Raw genomic sequence first — 19,954 nt, forward strand, 5'->3', positions numbered from 1 at the left:
TCTATTCACTCAGAGGTTGTGGTTGTACACAAACTTGAAGTAAATCTTGGGTGAGTGGACTGACCTTTCTTGTTTCGCTCCTCGCTTGCAGTCATTCAATTTTGTGATTTATTATAAATTGAAATCATATGTTAAACGTTAAAGTATCCATATACTGAATTAGTTTTTAATTGTGAAGATATCTGGTTATTGCACCATAGCTTTCAATTATGGTTCTGAAAATGTAAATTTGCTATGTTCTACTTTGGTAAGATTTTGCAAAAACAGATAAGTTTAGGTTACGCCTTCTTAAAAAGAAAAATGTAATATTTATTTTATTAGAAATATTTGCATATAATTAATTTTGGCGCATACTTAATATTTATACCATTTGACAGTTACATTTAATAATTTACAAACTTTTAATTATCTATATAATTACCATATTATATTAAATAGAAATATTTAAAATTTAATTTTTAGAGCAAGAAGAAATGTGAAAAAGAAGAAGTGGATAAACCTGATATGACGTCTGTGTAAGTTTGAAATCTGTTAAACATGACAAATTTTGTTTTTAATTTATTATATTCTTTTCTAGGATACTGGTAGATAGATTAAGTCAAAGAACCCACTACGTCAGAATATTGGACTACAAAATGTTGAGTTCAACTGAATTTTTGAATGATATTCTTCTTGAATATTATATGGAGTAATTTATTTTAATTAAAATTATATAAGCTAATAGTTTTGAGTAATGTTATAAAAAATATTTTTTGCATTATAGTTATGTATATACTAATGAATTAAATGAAGAAGAAAGAAGCCGTTCGTGTGTCTTCAGTACATACTTTTATTCTGTATTAGCAAAAGTTTTTACTCCTACTGAGATATCAATGAATTCGCCAGCAAAGGTTAGACACCAAAGGGTAAGAAAATGGACTAAACATGTGGACATATTCAAGAAAGATTTCATTTTTGTACCAATAAATGAAAAGTAAGCATTCAATTAGCATTAAACCATAAAATTATTATTAAATTAATATTTTTTTAGTTCTCATTGGTATATGGCTGTTATTTGTTTTCCTCACCTAACGGGTAAGGTCAACGTGAAAAATGGAGCATCTGTAAACACACCTGATGATACTACTGGTAAATATTTCAAATTTAAGTTAGATGTATGATAACATTTAAATTAACTTACTATAATATTAAACACACATTTTATACTATTTAGTATTTAAAATGATTTCATTGCACTATGTGTTTTCTTTTAACCATGCTCAACATTAAAACCAAAACACAGTCACATAAAACTGTTTTTTCATGGCTCTTGAATATTCTTAGAGTTATAACACTTATTACAAAAATTATAAAGAATAATATTGTTGAAGGTTTGGCGTATTGGTTTTATGTTTAATTTATTATTTTACTATATACCCTGTTTAAAACAAAAAAAATGTGTTTTAGGTTCCGAGCAAAGCTATGAATGTATTGCTTTTACAATGGTGTGTGTTTTTTTTTCTATCATCATGTTTTAGGATAGTAAAAATGCTTTGGTTTTCACCAATCCTTTCTGGTAGGAAAGCGAATCTAGTTGGTACTTTGGGGGGTTAAAAGTAAAAATGTAGAATAGTTTCCTTTGAAAAACAAACAAAAAATTATGAAAAAACGAAGAACTTTATGCAAAACCAGTTAATAAATTTTGTTTTTAATGTAACTCTAAGATAAAAGTTGTTTTAAACAATTTAGATAACATGATATGTCAAACCTTAAAAAATATTCTGTATAACTTTTGTAATAATTAATTTTATAATTGGGAGATCAAATTAAAAGATATGATTCTGAATACATATGAATAATCTCAGTGTTATATTATCAACTTTGTTTAAAATATGTATAAATTAATTATTATTATCACATTCTAAAATAATAATATTTTGAACTTAGGGTAGTTGACAGTAATAATTGTTAATACTATTTAAATTATAGGTCGATATAAATTGCCACCATGTGACTCAGTAAATCAAGAACGTTGTGAAGCTGATCCTAACGTTGAAGATCTTTGGTTGTTTGATATAAATACAAATGTAAGATTTTTTTTACAATTCAAATTTTCAATATCATATTTTAAGTCTCAACATTTTAAGCTCGGATCCATTCCCTTAAAAAATATTAAAATGGGCTTCTTCGTGTTTATTTAAAAAATTAATACAATATGCATAAATTAAGTTTTTTTAAATTTTTTTCACACTATTCATTTTCTATTACATATTATATGCTTTAAAACTACATCATTACTTGTTTATTAAATCATAATTACCGCTAAACTTCTAGGAGTATTAAAATCAATTATAAGCTGATTGACAATTCTTTTTTAGTGACTAAATATAAAACAAATTATAAATCAGCAGAAATATAAGATTTTTTGACGAAAAGATAAGATTATTCTTAACCCGTTTAATGTATTAATATAAGTCTATATTAGCTTTTTGAACAGTGACGTGTTCACCGCTAATAGCTATTCACTCATCACTAATTTGGGTTCTAATAACTTGTTACAAAATACTATAAACAACGTTAATTAATAAGAGAAAATAACAAGCCAGGTAGGTTCATCTGCTGAAAAATATTTCCGCAAAAGGATATATTATATTCTTCTCTTGAATTCATTTATAGCAGAACGACTTTCTCCAGAAGAAACTGTCATTATTTCAGTCAGGTGTATTTTTACCAAAATCTGAGTTCTCAGAAGTTGACTTGAAAGCCAAACAAGAAGCAATTTAAAATATACAATAAATTTCTACATGATCCTTATTTATACATGGTATTTTCGAAATTTCAGCTTTGGTTTACAAAATGAAAACTCTTAAATATAAAAGGGTGATAAATTAGCCGCGCATACTAGTTTCCTCACAAAATATACAGATTTTCTCCTATTGTTATTGGAAATAAAAAGTTAATATACACAATTTGCCTCTTATAATTAGGTAGTTCATAATTATATATTATGAGTAGCCTCCCATATAGAATTAATTAGTAGTTCATAAACTTTTTTATAATATACCATGTAAGTACATACTACACACATGTGTTATATAACTATAAAAATTAAGTTTACAGAAACATAATAATTAATGTTTAATAAATTAATATTATAGATGTATAGATATTTTTCTATTTTTATCATAGTAAACATTGTAGTTTTATTTTAAGTTAAGGAAGAACGTCATACTAAAATTATAGGTATTTAGAATTACAGTAAGTTCTCGTTATAACGAATACCGATACAACGAAAAATCCCGTTATAACGAAAGTCTTAGAAGTTCCCTGCCGAAAAGCTATTAAAACAATGTTAAACTAATCTCAATATAACAAAATGATTGATTTTTAAAAATCCCGATACAACGAACTATTTGTACAGTGTACAGGTTAAAATATATGTATTTTCCCTTCTTAATTTATTTAATATAAAGATAACAAGCATACGATTTTACGAAATTATCAAGCCATTAAATTGCCATTATGTGTGATTATCTATAATAAAGTTATTTATTTTTTCACAAATTATTTACATTTGTTAAAATTGTCAATTATTTATATGTAATACAATTATTTATTTTTTCCGCAAATTATTTACATTTGAATTATACATATGTATGTAGGTACATATTGTTTTTGAGTTTGCTTTTATTCGAATTTTCAAAATTTCGTTATAACAAAAAAAAAATTCGGTCCCTTGGAGTTTGTTGTAACGAGAACTTACTGTATAAAAAAAAAAATCAGTCTTAGGTATATATAATAAATTATTGTTATACAATTATATTTGGTAATTTAATATAGTAAATTTACAATTATTTAGTATGTTATAGATAAATCATAATTAATATATGATTCATACATTTCAGTAAAATTTAATATACTGTGTTATGAAGTAAAAGATATACAGTCAAAAAAATCAGTCTTAGATATATACTTACAACATTATACAAAAATTACTCAACTATAATATAATATGAAAATAATAATATAATAGGTAACTAAAAAAATGATATGTTATAAACTTATAACATTGCTTAGATTTAAATTGTTTAGCTGAATTTATTACCTGCCCATTGGGAGGCAACTAGTACTTAACCCTTTTTGTTTACTATAAAATTTAGGATAAGTCTGGAGCCAATTTGTGTAAAAATTATTGATTCTTTTGGCTTCGGGAGGCAACTAGTATATGCCCTTAATTATCGAGTCCCTACCTCAGGTGATAAAACAGTGTGACATAGATTTATACTCAAATATTCATGTTATATTGCAAATACTCTACATTTCTTGTGGTACTACAGTGGAACGATCATTCTCTACTCTCAGGCACTTTAGATGTGGCTTCGTTGAAACAGCCAACGGTAAAGGTAATGCCTCGCCGGTCTTGTTTTGCTCAATGTTCACAAAACCAAGGAGATTAAACTTTGTGATTTAATTTTAAAAATTAACAATAATTAATAAAGTTCTAATTTTAATTAATAATTTACTTTCATTATTTTTTAATTGTGTATTATCTTTTAGCCCTTATCAAATAAATGATTCCCCTCCAATTTCAGTTCTAGATCCTCACCTGAGTCATTTGTATTGTTATTTAATTTGCTAGATATTTTATATACACATATTCATTTTAATTTGGTGTATTAATATTTTTTAGCTCAACTATCTAAATAAATATGGAATTGATTATGAAACTGATGTGGCGAATCATATAAAAAATAAGCATACACTAGTTCAACGGTAAATTTATCGATCACTAATTGAAATTAAAGTTATTAAAGTTTACTTATTTTTTAGGCCTTGCATTTTGGTATTTGATTCTTTATGTGGTGGTCCTTGCCGTGCTAGAATCACAGCCACACTACGTGAATGGGTGGAGCAAGAATATATCACTAGATACAATGACAGAACAAGAGACTTTAGCCCTAGTAATTTTAAAGCATGTTTAGTGAAAGTACCTCAGCAACCTAATTATTACGATTGTGGCCTTTTTGCCCTTTATTATTATAAACTTTTTTTCAAAGTAAGTTAACTATTTACTATACCATCCATAAAAAGCTAAATCTTACTTTATTTTTAGAAGCCGCTCGTAGATTACACTTTTCCAATTCGTTACTTGGAAAATTGGTTCCATCCTGATGAAGTATCTAAGAACAGCATACAAAGAAGAGAGCTAAATAATCTTATATTTGCTAGGATGAAAGAACGAGGATGTCATGTGCCTGCGGGGATGAAGTTGCCAGTTCTCGATTTTACCCCCCCAAAAGGCCCCCCCCCGCAATTCCCTTATAATCTTACTAATCAATTCAGAATTACACAACCACCTGATGCATCAAATTCAATAAACTTGTCAAATTGTCAGAATTCATCAAATCCTTCAAACCTGCCAAATCGAAACCCAGGACCCAATTCTCCTAGACCTTCAACTTCTCAGAATCAACCAAAAAATCCAAATCCTTCATCTCAATTGCAAAATAATGTTAATAGAAATAACATTAGGTATCATAATAATCATCAATATTATGATAACCACATTGAAGATGTTGTAGAGGAAGACTTTGGGATTGCAGAAGAAGAAATAAACCTACAATTTAATGAAAATGATCAATATGATGAAGACGAACAATATGAGGAAGATGGTGAGTATGATGATAGGGGTCATTTTAATCGAGCAGAATATTTTGCTGAAATGGGAAATAATTTAGAAACTGATGAAGATGTTGATGATGAAGAAGAACCTATAAGTGATACTGATTCTGATTCTGAAGATGTAAATGTAAATGAAGATGAAGCAGAAGGAGAAGAAGTTTTAGAGTGAGTTAAATATATATTTACGTATATATTTATATTTTATTATCATGTTGCAAAATAAAAACTGTGCTTAAAAATACTAAATAATTAAATATTAATAAAATAACTTGCATTTTGACAAGTTTTTGTTACAATTTTAACAACTTCAAACGGTTGTAAAAAAAAGTTGTGTCAACATACTTAAAGTTCCATGAGTATAACTAATCAAGAATCTTGATTTATCTCGCTTTTTGATCAAGCCTAATGATTTAAAAAATTTCTAATGACTATAAATAACTTAAAATTTCATTTTGGATAGAAATTTAAGTTACAGTTTTCTGTTTCAAGTTTCTTTAACTATTATTATTTTTTTTTTAATAATAAAATCAACAATTATTTATATGTTATAAAAGTGATAAACTAATAACGTTTCAATGTCATCAAAGTATTAACTGTAAATACTAAAAGAATGTTTTTAGCTTTATGCTAATCGGTTTTTCTTATTTATTCTTAAAACTTTTTAAATAACTATTAAGAGAACATCATACCATAATGCTTTGTCTCAGTCCTACAAACACAACATAGCACATTGTACATTCTGAATAATTATACTCCGATTTAATTATAATCAAATGTAGTAGTGAGAATATTATCTAGGCAATGACAGGTTTTTTTCTATAATTCAACTTTAATGCGAGTTATGAGCATTCTATTCTATAATTTTAAATTGTTTGTACATCTTAAAATGATAAAATTGAAGAATGAAAAAAAATCTATTTAATTGACTTGATAATTTTGTTATTACTAAATTTGATTATAGGTCAATTCACTTTAAGATTAAATATAACAGAGTTAAATTAATTATTCGGAACGTTCAATGTGCAATGTCATGTGTTTGTAAGACTGAGACAAAGCATGCGGGTATGACGTACTCTTAAGAGGATTTCTGGGTATTATTTGTTTTCTCTTGGAATCATGTGCAACAACATATTTATGTTGAGTAGAACCAACCCTAATTTCAATGTTAGAATTAATTTGCCTCTTATCGAATTTTAAGTTACAAACATTTGTATGTGTATCTCTGTTGGCTATTTTATGATATTTTAATTTTTATGTAACTTACAAGTGTGTAAATTATTACAATTTAAAAATAATTATAAATTTTTATTATATTAAAGTAAAATATCGTAAAAAGCCATTGTAAGGACACAGGTAATGTTCTTAGCTTAATGTTTTATAACTATAAATAATTCACTATAATAAAAGTACTAAAATATCAAAACAACACTGGGTTAGTTCTGCTAAACATTTATTTGGTATGTTGAGTGTGATTCAGATAGGGTAAACAAATTATGCACTGACATCATCAATAATAAATAAATAAATAAATAAATAATAAAAATATAAAAAAAAAAGCTTTTAACAAAACAGATAATATTTATAATTTACTTTTAGTTATTTTTTATAAATCTTATTAAACCAATCCCTGGCGACCCACCCGAAAGATTTTTAGAAAGTGGTGTCACAAACTCACAACCTTATTTACCCCACACCAGGAGTGATGCTAGTGGGTGGCTTCTCTGCTATATCTTCTGGCTCTAACCTTTTTCAACACTTAATATTATTGTACAAAATATGTATAGATTGTTTACTACCTTAAATTTGAACAATGTAATCCAATAGATGATATGTATAAAGGTTTTAACTGTGTGTAAGATGAAGTAAACATTGTTACTGGTGCACTTATTAAGCTTAAATTTTATGAAAATAAGATTGCATGTTTTGTGTCTCAACCAGTTGAATTATTGTGAAAAGATAAATCCCTCCACCACCACCCCGTATTCGGTATATGTGTATTGTGTATGTGATTTGCATTGTGCTTTTGAATTTCTCCTACTCATCAGAATACCATTTTTCTTTTTTTTTTGAAACCAACTTAATAATTTAGGAATTAAAGATTTATCTTATTAGAACAAACAATACACACCCCATTTTCTAAATTTAAACCACTACTTAATTAAATAATGGTATAATAATAAAATGATGTTCATTTTTTTTTATATTTTTAAAAATATTCACTCATTACACAAATAACCACAATAATAAATTAATTTTTAAGAGACCCCCAATCAATTTGTTTTCTCCATCTTACAAATGTACATCATACTGCATAAAAACAAATATGTATTCAGCAAACTAAGTGTTGCTAGCTTTTATATTAGATTGAATTAACCTATCACAACATTTAAGACAGGAACACGACACTCCGTAGATTTGTATTGCTATTTTCATTCTGGAGCATTGTAATATTTTTCATTATTTACTTAAAAATTTAAATATCAATAAATGCATAGAGATTCTCTAGATCAGTGGTTCTCAAACTTATTTTTTGCGTACCACTCATGTGTGTTATTCATCTGTCACGTACACAGATATATAAAAATACTAGATAGACAACTCCCTATTCCTACAATGTAAAAATTATGAAGCCTACAAAATGGCCGAGGTTCTCTTATCTAAGAGGTGAATGTTTACAAAATATCATAAATCAGTGTTGTGAAAATGTAAACATTTACCTCTTAGGTAAGAGAATTTCGGCCAATTTGTGGGCTTCAAAATCATTTCCAAGTCGGCTATCTAGTATTTTTATATATCTGTGGTCACGTACCACTTATGTTTATTTCCATGTGACCATATTCAAACACAATTTATATGGATTTATTTACTCTCTGGTCTATCACCATGTGGCCTTTTGCGTACCGACATGTAGTCTTCCGCGTACCATAGTTTGAGAACCTCTGCTCTAGATAATAGACTTGCCTTTAAGTTTGATAATATTAATAGCTCAATTCACTCTAATATTTAACGCTAACCACACAACATTTTGCTATATCATAGGGTTTATGATAGTATGATATTTGATTATTTTATTTTTAGACATGAGTATCGCAATGAACCATTTCATGAATTTCATCGTAATATTCTGCTTGCCGATAATGGAAATGTACCTTATGTCAATGGTCCTCGATTTGTATTGGGCAATCACAGAGGTGTTGCCCATCCTAACGAAAACTTTCAACCACATCGACCTAACAATCGTGATGTAGTATACAATAATGACAATGATGAGCTTCATGAAATTGAAGATGAAGATGAAGATGAAGATGAAGGTGACATTGATCAAATTCAACATCATAATCCTAACCACAATATTGATGAAGATGACTACCCAGATGAGGCTAATTTAGTAAATCATCATAGACATGATAATCATTTTAATCATAATAGACTTGCAAATTAAATTAAATTAAAACATGTTATAATCTCATTAAAATGTTAAGACCAGTTGACGTTATTTAAAATTGTAAATATTATGATATATTTGTAAGTAACAAAATTACTTATATTAACATAAAAAAGACAAAAAAAACACTGGAATTTATTATTTAAAAATAGATATTTGATTTATGATTTATTAATATGTTCATTCCAATTTATCTGCTTTAAAAGCATAGTTTTAAAAATATATTTTATTTGGGTCATTTCAATTTGATATCCTTATTTGGTTAGTACTTGTTTTGACATCTATGTTTTGTATGTAAAAATTCATGTGTATTAAAATGTTATACTTCAATATGCTGTTATCATTGTTTTAATGTATAATACATGTGGTTCTTATGGTTTATAACAATGTAATTAATTTTGATAATATAAATTATACATGTACAAATATTTTTTTAAATATGTTATCGTGTTCTTTTACATTTGAAAAACAATGAATGTGTGTTTATCTAGCTCAACTCCAATGTTGTTGATAGCTTAGTCTACAAGAAATATTTATAATCCTGACCAAAAATGAACAAGTAAATAATATTTGAAAATGTACTACAATACTAATATACCAATATTTGGGGGGCGGGGGGAGGGGAAGCAGGGTGTGCAACGGTACCAATAACTTAAAAAATGTTAACAATTGGCCCGCCATTAATACTCCAATGCGCCGTCATAATTAACTTACACATTATGATTTCATATATAGGTAATATAAATAAAATATATTTATTTCAAGTTTTTGTATATTTTTGGTTTATCGGGTTTATTGATTTACCCTAATTTGCCTTTTTTTCAAATAATAGTGAAATGGCTTTAGCTGGTTGCTTTAATTGCTTATAAGCTATTTATTCGTTGAATTTCTAGCTATTTAAAAGTTCCATTAATTGTTATGCGTTTCTATTAGAATTATAAAAGAGAAGGAAAGAATATTACATAGGTTTGCATAGGTTACCTACTTTTAAATATATATATATATATATATTTTTTAATGGCCTAGTGAAATGTCAAAATGGGCCTGCCTATAAGGTTTTCACACTCAGAAAAAAAACTGAAAGGACGCCCCTGACTAACATCCTATATATGCCACTTTAGGGATGACTGTATTTTTTTTACATTGATATTTCGGCATGACATTTATTACTGGTGTGAGTCGGTATTTCGAAATACCTAAAAAAGTAGAAGGATTAACAAAGATAAATAGACAAAACAAAATATTTTTAAGAGCATATTTAAGCAGTTGTGTACATAAGAGCATACACGGTAAATATTTAGGGTATAAATGTATGAATTTTGTAAGGATTTTTATTGCGTGAAGTCTCTAGCCCTACATAATAACTGCAGTTTTAGAGTCAGAGTTATAAATGTTTTGATTAACTTAACAAAAGTTAATAAATATAATAAATAGGTACTTACAATAAATTTGTATTTAAAAAAAATTACTCTCCATTTTTCACTTTTTTCAGTATTGATGGATTTTTGTTAGATACGAACTACTGAACTAGTTTAGAGATATGGTAATTTTACCAAAAAATGTATAAAATTGTAATTAAAATTTTTTTGTTATGTTCTCCAAGTTAAATCGTAGCTTAATGTCCTTAATTTAACTTCCAAGTTTGTTAATTGTGCCAAAACGAACCATTTCCATCCAATAGAGTTCCTACGTCATGACATGATTCAAGGAAATAGTACATTTTGCTGTTTATTATTTTAAAAACTTACCATTTCCGGAATTAGTCCGGTTTTAGAAGTGAATTATTCTATTTTTTTTTATTTGGCCACATTTTTTAAAAATTATCAAAAATAAATAGTTATTTTATAATAATATATGAATATAACAAATGTATAGGTACTTATTTTACAACAAATATATCCATAACATGAGGCGCCCGGCTCCTAGTTTAAAAATATTTTGTAGGTGGCATTCATGTTCCTATATAGATTATATATTCTTCATAACTTTTTTTTTCTTTGTATCGTAATTCGTACTAAATTATTTTTTCTATCAGCGATTTTAAATTTTATAAATGTTAAATTGTTTAAGTAGGTATTATATGAAATGTGTGTACCTATATTATATTTTTAATATCAATAAAACTTATACCCATAATTAATTATCATAATTTTTAACCAGGGTTTTAAAACCAGTTGGCTAGCGTACTACCAGTACTTGTAATTATTAATAACTTAATTACATTCAACACTAATTAATGATTTCTTTGACTCAAAAATTATAAAAGTTGATAAATCGAATGTTTCTATAAAATATTAAAAAATATTAATAAAATATTAATTAGAGTTGATGGTATGAAGATTTATTGTAAGATTTCCAGTATTTATTTATTCAGTAATTTAATTTAAAATATGATTTTGTGTCTTAAAATTGTATTGTCTTAGAATTCAAAATATTTTTCTATCCCACTTCATTCCACATTGCACTGAATCCAATTTTTTCCCACATATTTATTAAGACCAAAACAAACATAATACAACTATGTTTTTCTTCGTATTTTTGGTAAGTAATTCTAAATTGACTGTAGTCTGAGATTAAAAGATAATATAATTTTAAACTAAACATTACATTATTTCCTTCAAAATATGCTTTTACCATCGAGATAAAGAATAAACTGGAGCGAGTGATAAGCGTAACCCCCACTCCCAAAGGGGAAAACATTATTTTACACATACGATGACCCATAGAAAACAAATGATATTATATTATAATTATTGTTAGTTTATTAACTCCAGTATATTCTTTAGCTCGATGGTATTTATATAAAAGAGCCAGCCTCTTTCAATTTCATTTTTTGCATCTATAATAAGTTTAATTAATTGTCTACATTTTTTTAAAACACTAAATCAAAGTAGAGAGATCTCTGATCGTATTTTTAAATTTATTTTCATTAATATAGGTAAAATTGGATTTTTAAATACGTGTTTTAACTTTAAGAAAGACTGCATCTGATTTAACATTTATTACCTAATAAACTAATTGCGAATACATTTTAAGTTTAAAGAATCTGAAGATTGCTGACTGAAGTCTCGAGTTCTAGCCCAAGTAACTTTTTATTTTGCTTTCTAAAACAAGAATAAGCAGATTGTAGAAGCAGGTTTTATGCCAACATTTAAAGTGCAAGGCCAAGTCTTTTATTTATACGGCAGTTTGATTCCAAATACTCAGGAAAAACCACAATTTTTACTTAAACCCGGCGACGACCGACGATTCCTTGGTATTTTTTTTTATACTTTTAAAAAGTGTTTTCTTCTTCATTTATACCATCGAGAAAATTTTTTGCTGTTAACTTTGAAAATGTGCAGAATGTTCCTATCTAAATCGATATTTGAACGAGTACCTGATTTCAAATATATTATACACAACTACACAAGCTAAAAATGATGCATCTATTCTAAAAGATACAATAGTCAATAGATATTCCACAAGATAATTTATAATGATTTTAAATATTAGTATTTATAATATTAATTAGTCGAGTAGGTTGTGAGTATAAATATTTAATAATACAATAGTTATATACCTATGTTTAATAGAATTTCAATTTTTATATAATATATATATATTAAACATAGACGACATGACACATATGGGTTATGGGTACAATCAGGTCCTTCCTATACGAGTATAATATGAATCATATGCTAAATTTATTATAAAATAATATTCAAGCTTAAGCATAGATAATTACTGAAATAAAAAATGTGTTGTTCAAAAGTAGGTTTCATAGTGTTAGTTTAAAATTTTAATAATTTAACAACTTGTTCGAATTTGTATTCAGATAAATCAACATATTCAAATAAACCAACAGCAGCTCAACGATTTACAGTAAAATGGAGTTTCCGATATGAGAAACATGTTTGTATCGCCTCCGAACACTCTTCTGTATAATAATTAATAGCCATATACAATTGTATTGAGTGAAAATGATCATATTATGATCTATTAGTAAAATACTATGGAGTATGGGCAGTTTAAAAAACTATAGTCTGAAATAATTTGAGTGATTAATGGATATAATGGTATGGTATGGTGACTGGTGAGCATGGTTGCACTTGGAGCAACTTTATAACATATTTCAATTTTTTTATATTTTATTTTTTGAAGCATTATTTGGAAGGTAAATTCTCCCATCTACAACCATTAATAACTGACACCACTAAAATAATTATAATTATTAACGGTTCCATAATTTATAATATCTCAATTTACAAACGTCGGTATTGTCAATTATTTCCATAAACTTTACAATAATATTTTAAATAATTTAGAATTTCGGAATTTGAAAAGCATCGGTAACTATGGCCATAAGCGTTTTGTGGAGGATTGTGGTTGAGTTTGAGTACACATTAGTATGTGATTGGTGAGGATTCGTTTCTAAACACCCAGGGGGTCACCCATCCGGGAGTTAGCAACCTTTTCTTACTCACGGCACCCTTAGTCATTTTCTAAAAATCCGGAGGCACTCTATGGAGTACTTCGGTTTTATTTAGCAGTGCATAAGTAAAACAAAAGTAGTAAAACGTAGCTATATAATAACTATATACAAATATGAAATATTATATTTTATGAAACAAATTGTTACATTGAGCATTAACTACATATTTTTACTTTCAATTATTATTGCATAATATTGTTAGATTATCAAATAATTTTGATGAACCTTAAATAAAGTTCGAGGCACCCTGGTTGGGAATCTCTGACGTCATGTATAGTATAGGTATTATGTACACGCTTCTCCGGTCTCTTCATTCTTCAATAAGTAGCATGTTTAATGACTATCGCTTTGATCATTCATGAAACATAGGTCGGTATCTGGTATTTAGCTATACCTATTGATAGGTACAGTGGATAGTGATACATAATTCGATTTTAGGTATGTCATTGCTAATTGTTTAACATCATTGGACATAGTGGTTGAAAACAAAGCTATTAATCTTTTGTCCTGAAAATAAATGTAATTTTTATGAAAATGTATTGCTAATTCACACACGAAAGTCATACAGTCGTGTACCGTGTACGACACACTCATAGATAATAAAGAAACACTAGATAAATACCCTTTTAAGATATACTAATGCGTAATGAAGGTAGAATATTGTGATGTTATTATTTTATTTAAATTTGCATTTGGTTATGTAATTCAATCAATTAAACCTCTATACATACTACATAGCCACATAGGCTGAAATCCGCTAAAATTTCAGAGTGGCTTATCTTACATAAATTTTATATATATAAATAAAATAAGTAATAGGTTTAATATTCAATTATAGCTATATAATAAAATTATAGGGGGATGAGGTGACCGAGTGGTCTGACGCGTCCGCTGCGACGCAGCCGGTCGCGGTTCGATCCTCGGCTGCCGGGCGGCATTTTTCTCCGGACAAGTCGCGGTGACCGGAGAACAAGTGCTGCCATCCCCCACCCCCGGGGCATGGCAGAAACCTACGGGTGCCCCATTCGAAATTCTGCCAAAAACAAACACACACGTGTTCCCCCCTACCGTTCCAAAAAATATACAATACAAACTACAATACAAATCCTACTACAGCTAATGGCCTCAGTTGCCGAAGCTTAAGTTCAATAAAAAAAAAAAAAAAAATCAAATTATATTATGAGGCACATTATTAGATTACACACATTTATATTTTTACAAGTATAATAGATATACATATTATTATATTTTATCAATCTTTTATGGGTATATACAACTTAAAAATCATTATTATCACTTACTGACTAACTATACATTTAACATTGATTTATACAATTTAATTATTTTAAATCATTTCCTAAATGTAATATCTTGACATTAAGGGGTTCCCAAAATATAAAATTCAAATTTGTGGTGGTGGAAAATAGAAATATATATTATTATACTAGCGGTAAACAGACAGGTTGATTTTGGCGCGAAAACGGTGAATTCAACTGTATCCCCCTCCTCTCCACTTCAACCACTGATAATATACGTTAAATATATTATCAGAGTTTGAAAATTAGCGGGTGAGTGGTGACTATAATTGACCAATAGAAAACCATGAGAACGCTAGTAGTCATAATGGAAATGGAGAACATTCCAACTTTAAATTAATATTCATAGCAAGGCGTCGTTTCATATTCTGTGTATTTTAATTCATGTCCTATTTTACGTGATACCATGACTAAATACACGATTGTATTATATAATAAGTACATGCGTAATGCCTATTCAATAAAATATTATCATTAAACAATTCTTCATTAAGTATAAAAAATAATTTAAGCCCATAGACCTAAACTTTCTAAAAAAACAAAATGTGCTTACCTCCGATACCATAGTTTTATTGTTCAGTATGAATTCAATTTCGGGTTTAAAACCCCATTGTAAAATTAAATCGACTTCATTAAATACAATCAATCGCAAAGCAGCAAAAGTGACCGAACCGCCGCTTACAAAACTAGCTAAGCTTTCCGGAGTAGCAACAATAACATGAACGCCTTGCTGTAAAAGAAACGAAACGAAATAAAATTATATATTTATATATTAAAATAAATAAAATTAAATATCTAAATGTTTAATACAATTACTCTCAATTTTACCTTAATTTTATGTTTTTGGTGTTGTGCGGATTCAATAGCATACAAAGGTCTACATTTAATTGAAGTGCCACTACTCAATCGTTTCATAAAATGATATATTTGTTTGACCGATTTTTTCTTGGGTACCACAATTACAGCAAGTGGTTCGCAACATTGAATCTCGTCATTTATTTCCGGTAGATTATTCAGTAAACAGTTCAGTATTGATATAACAAAAGCTATCTGGTAAAATACAACACAAATAAAAATTGTGCTATATGTAGGCATATCAATATACCATTATATTTATCATAACAAAAACACATTAAATGAGTAATTTGTATAGAAATTATTGGTACTTACAATTTTTCCAGAACCGGCCGGTGTACTGGCTAATAAATCTCTTCCGCCCATAATAATTGGTAAGGTGCTTTTTAGTATTTTAGTTTTTATTTTGAAATTGAGCTTAGAAATATTGACCATCAGATCTTTGTGGATACCACTAACTTCAAATGATGTTATTTCTCTAGACACCGTGTTATTGGTTTCATGTTCCACCACTATAGAGTTAATATTGCTATTTTGAACACAATAGGTGTTTTCAAAACCTAGATGAATCCGAAAGTCATTCGAATTATTTATCATTTGTCGAAGTTTACCACGACTACTGTCAGGACCACAATAACCTGTAATAATATAATTTATTTGATAATAGTTAGTTTTTTTATTTCCTGAGAAAACTGAAAGAGGTTGTAAAGCTTAATCACTAATATAATATTATTGCAATTTATAATCATTTTAAACGGAAGTTATTTATAACCACTTATTGATTTGTAATTACTGATAAAATAATTGTTTGATTACTTGGTTTAAGATTAGAATACTCAATATTAGAAGAATCACCGCAATTATATTTGTATACTTTATTAGTTGCCGTAGTATAGTTTTTAGGATTATTGTAATCGCTTTCCACATCAGTAACATTTTTACTTATTTTAGATACGATATGATTGATGTCCATATTGATTATTTGAATTCCAAGGCCTATAAATTAAAAAACAATAACGTTTATACATTTTTTTAAGTGTTTACTAAGCTATACCAAGTTGAAAATCGTATAACATCGTTAATTAGCATTGATTAAAAAACTGTAGTTGAAATTGTCAAATTCCGAGAATTGTTGTACTGTCTAGTGCCTGGTTGGTAATTTGTATTGACAATAGATGGGTAATATATAAGTAATTTATATTCATGTGTTAATCTGAAATAATTATATATCTATTAATAATTGTCATTACGGCAACCTAAGGAATTTCGTAAATAGGTAGGTATAATAAAAATTGTTGACGATTCCTAAACTTGTCTTTAATATTAAAACAATACTAATAAATTATAACACTAAAAAATATATTAGTTCAAACATAATTTATGAAAACTCTGAGTGTACCTATATACTGCAAGCACAGTACCGGGATGACATATTTTAGAGGGATGGGATGATTCAAGGTTTTATTGGTCTGCCATACAATTTACAAACTTCATATTATGATTTTTGATTATTAATTATTATGATAAATTACTAACTAATATTGATGTGCATAAGTTTGGATCTAGCAGATGAGCTTTAAATGTGCTGCAGGTGAATTTGTATGTCAACGAGATTCGTTCAGATAAATACCTAATAAATAATAATGTTGTACTACTTTTGGTCTAGATGCCAATTATTATACTTGGAATTTAGTCGATATTAGTTGTATGTCATTTATGTTAGTGGACATTTTTAAGTCAATGTGAATTACCATGTTTGCGATTAATGATAAAATTTGTGTTGCTTGCAATCGGCCTACGCGCCATTGCAGTTTGGTTACTTCGGTGTATCTTTTTGCCGTGTACACACATCCCTTGCCTGCAGTCCAGCCACCAACGACAACGTCGTGTGCCATCATAAGTGTGCTGCCTAATTTTGGAGAGAGTTCCAGTCACGTCTACCAGGTTCGAGTGTGGAGTGGAATGGTTGCGCAGCCAGGTCATCTTTGTATTGTCGTTTTTATTTGATTTATTGAGCTTTTATTTAGATCGCTTATTTGTTTATATATAACCTTGGGCTCCCACCCATTATTTAAATATATAATATATGAAATATATGTATTCATGAAGTATTAAGCTAGTCCTGTAATCATTCTTGGGAAACCGTACGCCCTATACACCACAAGTCGGTATAGCCAACCACCGCCGGGTTGTAGGAGTTATATCAGTGTAAATCAGCTGGTTTAAAATCGACGCTATTCTAACTATATTTTACCTTCTATATAAATAATATTATTATTTCACTATTCTAAAATTGTATTATTACATTTTTAAATAAACTTAGAAAAGTAAAAAGCGGGAAAGTGGGTAACGTTCTGCTGTTCATTAGGTGTCTAGAAGGTCATTGTATACGAAAAACGTTTTGAGCGAAGACGGTTTGTCAGATAATAAAGTTACTAAGTTTATTTTATGATATTATTGGGATTGAAGTTTTTTTTTTTTAATACTAGGCATTTAGGCATTAGTACTATAGTTAAATTCATTTTTGTCGAAAGCATTGCATTTGAAAATGTCATTGTGTGTATAAAACATAATAGGTACTATATTATAAATGTTTCAAAGTAGAAAGGAATAATATTTTTGAATTACGACAAACCAAATAAATTTCGTTTGAATTTGAACTTAAAATGTCCATAAGAAAATTGAGTTAATATATTATTTAGGTTTTTTGGTGACAGTATGAACTTCTTACGTGGAAAATTGTTTTACATTTTCAATCCTAAGATATAAGTTATAACATTATGTACATTCCTAACTGCAAAATAATTTGAAACATTTTCAATTTAATAAATGTTGTGAAAGTCTGAACTTTAAATGATTACAAAAAAAAATTCATACATATGTACTTTTAAATATTTTTTAAACTTCTATTGCAACAATATGTTACCTTATACAAAATTTTCAAGGTTTCTGAACCAACGAATACAATTGTTTTGATATAGAAAAAAATTAAATCAATTGAAAATTCCAAATGTCTGTAAGCAGTTCAAAAAGTTTTAAAATATTTTGGAAATGTTATCAAGTACAGACTACAGAGAATAATATAATAGGCATTTTGTGTACATTTTGAATTACAACAAAATCAGAAAATTATTCAATGAGAAATCGAGTTCATGTCCAATGTTGAACAAATTTAAACTTCAAACGCTCATAAAAATTAAATTTAACTGTCCGGTAGACATTTTTTTTTGTTTTATTAGAAGACCTGATGAAGAATCTTGTATTACATTTTCAAATTGTATATATAAAAATAAAAATGTTTATCAATTTCTAACTCTAAATAATTTGTTAATGGTATGTTATGTTCAATGGGGGTATTTTTCTCGAATTTTAGAATTTATAGATACTAATTTGTATATTTAAAAAAATTATTGAATTATTATTATTATTATTATTGAGTGGTTGTGATTAAATTTATCGCTTACCGATATAGACTATAACCTTTCACTTGTTATAATACAAGGGGTCCGGCCAAAAAGGATCCAATGACGAATAACGATGTTAATTTTTCTTACAGGATTATAAAAAAATAATCATAAATGTAACTTACAGCTTTCTGTTGAGAAAAGTATCTGCACCGGGGGGTTCACCCCATTGACCGAAGGTCATTATTATGACTTTTTAGCGATATGAATAATTATAAAAATTGACGAATAAGTAATATTATATTAAAAAGTATATATTGATATATAGGTATGGTAGTCATACTCACATGTGTCCAAGACTAAAAAATTGTAAAAACACCGTGTTCGATAGATTACGGTTTACGATGCTGGGTTCGGCGGCTGCGACCTTCGAGGACGACCATGGCGATTGGCGAGCAACACCGAATACGCAAGTGCCTTGTTGGACACCGCACACTCGTTTGATAGATTTTGTGTGTAGTAGGTATATATTTATAGGGTTTAAAAATGATAACTTTTAAGGCAACAGATTTGATGAACAGTATACAATCAAGGTGACTATAAAATAAACTGTTGGCCACAACGACGAGCAAAAAGCCACTAACAATTGTCGAATAGGCTAAATGAATCGTACCGGATCACGTCGACACTCGTGTACGATGAAATAGTTATTTTATTGGTTTTTGGCAGGGATAGCATTACTGGAGCGCTGGTATTTGCGCATTGAAAGGGAGAGGGCGCTTCTCACTTTACCACC

At 28.2% G+C, this 19,954-nt stretch overlaps 2 protein-coding genes across 6 annotated transcripts in view; one reads left to right on the plus strand and one right to left on the minus strand.

The window, feature by feature from the left end:
- Positions 1-9,136, plus strand: part of LOC111038960 — a 40,532-nt gene extending 31,396 nt beyond the window's left edge. For 3 of the 4 annotated variants that reach the window (XM_022322230.1, XM_022322229.1, XM_022322231.1), the window contains exons 16-24: positions 463-515; positions 578-688; positions 764-973; positions 1,031-1,128; positions 1,969-2,066; positions 4,670-4,752; positions 4,810-5,035; positions 5,093-5,826; positions 8,740-9,136. In XM_022322230.1, coding sequence (XP_022177922.1) covers positions 463-515; positions 578-688; positions 764-973; positions 1,031-1,128; positions 1,969-2,066; positions 4,670-4,752; positions 4,810-5,035; positions 5,093-5,826; positions 8,740-9,103 — 1,977 coding nt within the window. In that variant the 3' untranslated portion in view covers positions 9,104-9,136. The remainder of the gene's footprint in view (positions 1-462; positions 516-577; positions 689-763; positions 974-1,030; positions 1,129-1,968; positions 2,067-4,669; positions 4,753-4,809; positions 5,036-5,092; positions 5,827-8,739) is intronic. The other variant, XM_022322232.1, reaches the window with a different exon arrangement.
- Positions 9,137-13,741: 4,605 nt separating this feature from the next.
- Positions 13,742-19,737, minus strand: LOC111038964 (probable ATP-dependent RNA helicase DDX4). 2 transcript variants are annotated; one of them, XM_022322241.1, is made up of 7 exons: positions 19,506-19,737; positions 16,809-16,967; positions 16,571-16,750; positions 16,070-16,392; positions 15,728-15,949; positions 15,453-15,629; positions 13,742-14,090 (listed from the first exon to the last, which is right to left on the minus strand). In XM_022322241.1, the coding sequence occupies exons 2-7, from the start codon at positions 16,828-16,830 to the stop codon at positions 13,968-13,970; spliced, it is 1,047 nt and encodes a 348-aa protein (XP_022177933.1). In that variant the 5' UTR covers positions 16,831-16,967; positions 19,506-19,737; the 3' UTR covers positions 13,742-13,967. The 2 variants fall into 2 exon arrangements, with proteins under 2 accessions (XP_022177933.1, XP_022177932.1); XM_022322240.1 differs by lacking the exon at positions 19,506-19,737 and adding an exon at positions 17,506-17,830.
- Between the last annotated feature and the right edge of the window lie 217 nt (positions 19,738-19,954).

This window comes from Myzus persicae, unplaced genomic scaffold, assembly GCF_001856785.1.
Source record: "Myzus persicae strain clone G006 unplaced genomic scaffold, MPER_G0061.0, whole genome shotgun sequence".
Taxonomy (NCBI): domain Eukaryota; kingdom Metazoa; phylum Arthropoda; class Insecta; order Hemiptera; family Aphididae; genus Myzus; species Myzus persicae.